A 7,334-nucleotide genomic window follows, 5' to 3' on the forward strand; every position below is an offset into this window, starting at 1 on the left:
CCCATCTGTATTATAACAGATATGTGATATTATTACAGGTTGTAATTAAATTGTATGGTCGTTATAAAACAGATCCTATATGATGAAAATAGTGAAGGGGCCTTGGCTCTCGCAAATGGACCACGATCCGTTCAAACAGTTGATTAGAAGGAGCCCTGGGTGTTGGACCCCCAATGATCTCTTAGATCTATTAGACTCCCACAGATCAGATGTTTACCAGAACATGCAGCTGCCATTTGTGGGTACTATAGCTCTATCCCTTTCACATATCTGAGATATTGCTGCAGCACTCTTAACAGTCGCTATTAAAGGGATCCTATCATTAAAACGTTTTTTTTTTGTGACTAACATGTAGTAATAGCCTTAAGAAAGGCTATTCTTCTCCTACCTTTAGATGTCTTCTCCGCGCCGCCATTTGGTAGATATCTTGGTTTTCATCAGTATACAAATGATTTCTCTCGCAGCACTGGGGGCGGGCCCTAGCGCTCAAACAGCACTGGGGGCGTCACCAATGCTGCGAGAGAACTCTCCAGCGCCACCTCCATCTTCTTCAGGAAAGAGAACTCATTTGCATACCGACGAAAACTGGGATTTCTACCAAACGGCGGCACAGAGAAGACATCTAAAGGTAGGAGAAGAATAGCCTTTCTTAAGGCTATTCCTATGTGTAAGTCACAAAAAATTGTGTTTAAATGATAGGATCCCTTTAAGAATATGCTGTAGGGAGGTGACCTCGGTAAAAGTTTACACCAGGTTCCACAAGAGTTTAGGTGAGCCACTGTGCAAATCATGTCCATGCATGCCACTTGGGTCATTCTATCTGGCCAAGGAGAATATAATACTAATGCATGAAATAAAATGCATTATTAATAGCGTGAATTAGCTAATAATGGTCTTTTTAGTTTCCCCTTAAATGCCCCTCTGCAAACATCAGCAGCACACTGTCACATTGTTTCCAGCAAGATTGCTTAATTTTCCATCCCTCCAAAAATAAGTTATCCAGAACAATTTCTCCACTATCATGGCTTGTGATTCATGTCAGCGTATCTAATTGAGAACAGTACAAAATTCATTAGTAGACAATGTGAATATAGCAGGAAGTGCAGCAAGTTCTCCAGCATTTCCTAATAGCTGGCCCATCTGCTGCGTGTGATTCTTAGAGGAGGCATAAAGCAAATATCTTAGAGCTGAGAAATGTCCCACATGTCAGGGAAAATTTGTGTTTACTTAAGACACTGGATTGTTGCTGTTTCACAATTAACAGTAAACACTAATGTCTTCTCGATGACGTGTCATTTAGATTTACAATACCTGTCACTAAACAACCCAGGCACCTATAGCTCTGCAGTATTTTCATATACTTGATTTGTTTTTACACCCATCTTTGTCTGGTATTTGTTTGCTTATATATTATGTTTTTTCGTCACTAAGCCATTTAAGTGAATAGCATTGAGTGCTGACATTCACCAGTCACACAAAAGAAGGGTACAATACGGCTCCCCTGCAGAGGGGTGTAAGAAGTAACTATGGGGCACCATAACAAAATTTGGAACTGTGCCCCACATGCTACAGGAATAATACAGTAGTGATGTCGCAGGACTGGGATAGTACACACAGTGTCTTAGTAGAGGGTTCATCTACAGGAGAGAATTTATACAAACAGTGATCTCACAGTACAGGAATAATGCACATAATGATAACATAGCAGAGAAATAACCACAAAATGTGCACTTGAATAATGTACTATAAAAAGTAATGTTGAAGAGTAGCGATAATGCATATAGCAGATGGAATTTTGGGGGTCCGTGGTAAAATACGTAGTTTCTTCAATTGCTGTTGATCAAATGTTTGTTTGGCTAACAGCTATTCCTCCTGATACCCCCATGCATACATGCTCAGTTTTGTCAAGAGTGAATGTGTTGTCAGTGGGGGGGGGGGTGATTAAACTGTGGCCAGACACTTCTGGCAGCTGCTTGTCTCCTGCAGAAACAAAGAACTAAGAATATTGAAATCTACCATTGGGGAGATTCAGGAGAAATCTGTAAACATTAGTTAGATGGGCCGACCCTGCAAAAGTAGCAAAATTTGCCTGTCTACCTAATGTGCATAGGGAGAAAAGGTGTCCAGAAGCGGTTTCTCTTAATCTCTGATCATTCTTGCAGATTTGCCCGCATAGCCTTGTGTGTCAAGGAATAACTAAATGAAAGCCCCTTAAAATTACTAATACGAAACTTTGCAACAGTATACAATGTTAACAACTGAGAACATGAAGTCGTTGTAGAAGTATATAATTATGAATTAGTCTATAGTTTTTTGTTATACAGTACATGACTAAATCAATAAAACAAAACCACTCACACATAACAGTATACTAGTCATATACATAATACTGGCAGCTTCTTAAGGGTAATTTTATGCCATATATACCCGTCTATATTTACCATTGGCAAAAATACCTGTGACCACCTGCTTTCAGATGAATAAAACAAAAACAAGTTTTCATTTATGTTCTTCAAATATCATTTGAGACCTCCACAATCCTCTGCATATTTCGAGACTCAAATAATTGGGATTTATTCATAAATCAGATCACTACTTAAAACCATGATTGTAACTGTTCTATGCAACAACACCTTGCATAATGCACCTGTCAGATCAACACCTGCTGAAGACTCCCACCCCACCCCATAAAGTTAAAGTCCCACTAAAACATAACCACAATAAAATTGCTGATCGCCACTCACCAGTATCTAGGCGGAACTGGTTCATTGAGATAAGATCCAGGATGTAGGGGGTCAGGCTAGCATCTGCTTCTCCTAGACTCACAGAAGAGGCCTTGGGGTTCTCCCTAATCACCTGCTCAATATAATGAGCCACCTGCGGACTATAGGGCTTCCACAAAGAAGCTTCATCCTGCCATTCCCAGACCAGCACTGCTCCTCTGTCCAGCATCATCCCTGTTGTAGTGGTACGTTTTTGAGAGAATAGGGTCTTGTACAATAGAAATTTCCCGGTTGAGGATCCTTTGTTGCAATTTACAGTTCCTTCTTCTGTGTCATATTCTGGTCATTGAAAGCCCAAGTGAGAGATACCAGTTTCCCATAGCAAGAAATGTTGATCTTTGGTCTTTGAGACACCTGTCAGTGGTCTACAGTCTTCTTGGGTGATCTTGCATATCCTACCATATAGTCATTCTTCTGCATACTCTCAAATATCCTTCTTTGAAACGTCACTTTCTTATCCTTCTTTCTTTCTGTCCTTTTAATACTCTTGAGACTTCTCTCATCAAGCCTGTTTCCTTCTGCATCAACAAAACTTTCGCTCACCTTCAGTTCACCCTCCCTCTCTGTAGCACCCTCCTTCTCGTAGTCTTGGGCCAAATTCTAGTAATAGTCCCTTGAGCTGTGTGTCCCTTGCAGCTGGGTGTTGGGCGGAATCTCCAAGGAAAGAGAGGAGGGGGAATGAGGGGAAAGTAGGGGGGGTGCTTGTTCAGTCTTCTTGCAAAACACTTTTCTCAGTACCCCTCCTCCTCCCCTGGGGACAAATCTTTCAAGCCTATGGGTTCCTTTGTGTGCAATTAATGATCAATCAACCCTGCCAGTCATTGCCCCATTCACTCCTTATCTGTCTCCAGAACCAAGCCTCCAGTTTTCCTTATTTCTTCTTAAGTTCTAAGTTTGCTTGTTGCATGCTCACTGCTTCCTACATGCACACTGTATAACACACCCATACACACGCAGCCTTTCACACACTCCCAAGCCTTTCTTCTGCTTCTCTTGTACTTTGTCTCCTGTTCCCCATGCTCTCTCCTTTCTTTATGTTCTCTCCCTCCCCCTCTCCATTCAGTTTTTATAAGCATTGAAAAGAGAGCTGCAAATCCTTAATGAGCTAGTGGGCTGTCTGACCTGCTATTCCGAGCTGGGATCCCAGGCTAGTACTACAATAGGCCCAGTAGCCCCCCTTATGTCTCCTGCCACCCTCATTCGTTATTGTGATTATTCTCAGTCTGCCCTGACAAATACATCCCTCATTACAAAAACCTTGGGAAAGAAGTGCAGATCCACTAGGATGTCTTTCTTCTGGAAATACAATTGATCATGATGCAAGTTTAATAAATAGGGACAGGGAATTGTTACAAACAAGGCATGTTTCATAATGTCTGCAGGTATCAGACCGTAACTTGGTCCCAGGGAGTAACATCAGAATATTTATCACAATTTCGTTATGGACTGGTGTTCTTGTATAAAATATTGCAGAACTGAAAAATACATATTGTAAAAGCAAAAATGTAACAACTTCCAAGAAGAAGGCAGGTGGCAACAGTTATATAGTCATGAAAAACACACTCCTTTGAATTCTATAGCTTTAAGTATAAGGACATATTTAAAAAAAAATCTGGATTTTTCAACCTCAGGTGAACAACACCACACAAAAGATTCCACCATTTTAGTATTTATTTAACAAAAATGAAGCCAAAATTGAAAAGCCATGTGTGAAACACTAAACCCACCTAATAAATAGCTTGTAAATCCACCTTTAGAAGCAATAACTTGAAGTATTTGTTTTCTGAGTGCTCAATTTCTCACATTGTTCTGGAGAAATTCCGGCCCACTCTTCTTTACTACTTTATTTTTGAGGTTTGTGGGCAATTGGGCCCCCTACAGAGAGCCAAAATGAGCAGTTATCTATTAGACATCAGTGATTAATCTACCCCATAGCTCCTTCTAAAGGGAGTCCCATCGCAGATAGATAGGTTAGAGCCCCCTGAAAGAAACAGTGTTTTCTCCTTGTGAATCGGTGTCTTCATTGCCGAGATGTCAGTGTACTGTCACTGCAAATAAAGTAGTTGATGCAATGAAGGCATTGCCACTTACCTCTCTGGAGCTATGGCAATGCTTATATAGAGAGAGCTCACTGGCATATTGACAAAAATGCAATATCTCTGCAAAGGAAAAACAAATTCACCAGAGGAAAACACTGTTTGATTCAGGTGATCCTAACCTAACTATCCTTGGGGTTTGTTGATATGCTGGGTTCTGGTGACAGAATCCCTTTAAGGTCCCGCACAGCATTTCAATTGGGTTGAGGTTTGGACTTTGACTGAGCCATTGCAACACCTTGATTCTTTTCTTTTTCAGCCATTCTGTAACCAGGGATATAGAAGATAGAGATGAGTGAACACTATTCAAAACAGCCGTTTCGAATGGCGCGCTCCCATAGAAATGAATGGACATAGGCGGCATGCGGGGGGTTAAGCGGCCGGCCGCTGCCAAAGTCAGCATGCCGGCCGCTTCCATTCATTTCTATGGGAGCGTGCTATTCAAAACAGCTGTTTCGCTCATCTCTAATAGAAGATAACAAGGTAAGTACTGAGAATAAAACCTAATTATATAGCAGAAGACATCTGAGCAGGCTCAGTGTAGAGTGTAAATACTCTCAGGTCAAGACTGAACAATGAGACAGAACTTTGATTGCATTAGTGTCTCAAGGTTTTGATTGGCCGCAGACCCAGCCAAAGTTTTACATGTAGGTATAGCAACCCTAAAGTGCTGTGAGAAGTGTGGCCCTGAAAAGTATGGTTGCTACAAGAAGGATTACACATATTGAGATTCCTAACACCATGCTTGACAGTTGGTATGAGGTGTTAAACTGTGCTGATATTCTGTGTTAGGTTTTTTACCAAATGTGACCAAATATCTCTATTTTGGTCTCATCTTGAAGTCTTATGTTTTGTTCAGATGCAACTTAGCAATCTTAAAGGGGTTGTCCCATCACAAGGATCCTATCTATACTGCTTGTTAATGTGAATGTAAGACTTTTCCTAAATACATTGCTTCAGCAAAACTGCTTTGTTTGGCCGCTATATTACTTTATTCATTTTTTGGGGACACATCCCTTGACTTATCTGCTCATAAGTCAAGTGATGTATCTGCCTGCTCTCAGGGGGGAGGGAGGAGGGGCTAAGTGCAGGGAGCGAGCCTGGAGGGGGGGGGGGGGTAGTTTACCCTTTGGGGGGAAGGGGCTGCCAATGCTGTAATAGAGAGGTGGATGCCGGGGAGGGTTAGACGCTGGCACAGGTGCCTGCAACATCGCTATGCTCTGCCCTGCATGAAGCCAGCAGCGGCAGGAGCGATGCTGCTATACCGGGGGAGCGGAGGAGCGGAATAACAGCATCGCTTCTGCCGCTGCTGGCTTCTTGCAGGGCAGTGCATAGCGATGTTGCAGGCACCTGTGCCGGCGTCTGTGCATCTGTGCCGGCGTCTACACTCCCCGTCATCCGCCTCTCTATTACAGCAGATGCCGGGTCTGTATTCACATATGCACAGCCAGCGGCGAGATGCCGCTGGCCCTGCGTGCACGCTCATACACCAGTCTAGCCTTCACAATGCGAATACAGACCTGGCATCTGCTGTAATAGAGAGAGGCGGATGTCGGGTCTGTATTCGCATTTGTGAAGGCTAGACTGGTCTATGAGCGCGCACGCAGGGCCAGCGGCATCTCGCCACTTGGCTTTGCATATGTGACCCCGCCCACCAATGACGCAACAAAGCCGGAAGACAGAAGATTTTTCAACAACGAAGACTGGTGAGTATGCGACGTGGGACAACCCCTTTAAGCCATGCTGCCATATTCTTTTTAGGGGCAACCCTTTCACACAAGCCTTATTTGAACCTGAACTTTTAACAACCTGACTGAGGCCTGTGGTCTTAGATGTAACCAGATGGATTTTTTCTATTATGTTATGTGTACTTTGTTTTTCTAATGACTGAGTGTCTGTGTACACATTTATTGTAATAATCATTATTTATACAAAGTATGTTCTTGAATACTTGTAAATAACTGACCATCAAGAAAATTCAAGATAATTGGGGTGAAATTATACCATCTCAACATAAAAGCCACTCACAGAAATTACATTAATGATGGAGAAACATTCTGATCAAAATCCACCTATGCTCAAATGGGTAGATGAGCTAACAAACCACATCAGACCTCGACCTAGAGATTGGCAAACTTAATTTGTCACCTACTGGATTCGGGAGTGATAAAGTAATGATGACCAAAGATAACCCAAATTGTACCCCCCAAAAATATAGTACTGTATATAAGAGGACCAAAACAATTAAAGCATATGTAAACGTTTCAATTTTTCTTTTTATGTCATAACTCTAAACTGCAGGTTAAGGTTAACAAACACTATAATACACATTATCCACAGTGGTCCTTGCACACTATAATACTCCACTGGCCCCTACACAGTATAATATGCTCCACAGTGGCCCCAGCACAGTATAAAATGCCCCACAGTGTCCTCTGCATACTATAATATGCTC

The 7,334-nt window shown here is 42.1% G+C and overlaps 1 protein-coding gene across 1 annotated transcript in view; it reads right to left on the reverse strand.

The window, feature by feature from the left end:
- Window positions 1-3,806, reverse strand: part of DTX4 (deltex E3 ubiquitin ligase 4) — a 41,041-nt gene extending 37,235 nt beyond the window's left edge. The window contains exon 1 of the mRNA XM_075258529.1: window positions 2,745-3,806. Coding sequence (XP_075114630.1) covers window positions 2,745-2,955 — 211 coding nt within the window. The 5' untranslated portion in view covers window positions 2,956-3,806. The remainder of the gene's footprint in view (window positions 1-2,744) is intronic.
- Window positions 3,807-7,334: the final 3,528 nt, after the last annotated feature.

Source organism: Leptodactylus fuscus, chromosome 10 (genome assembly GCF_031893055.1).
Source record: "Leptodactylus fuscus isolate aLepFus1 chromosome 10, aLepFus1.hap2, whole genome shotgun sequence".
Taxonomy (NCBI): Eukaryota; Metazoa; Chordata; class Amphibia; order Anura; family Leptodactylidae; genus Leptodactylus; species Leptodactylus fuscus.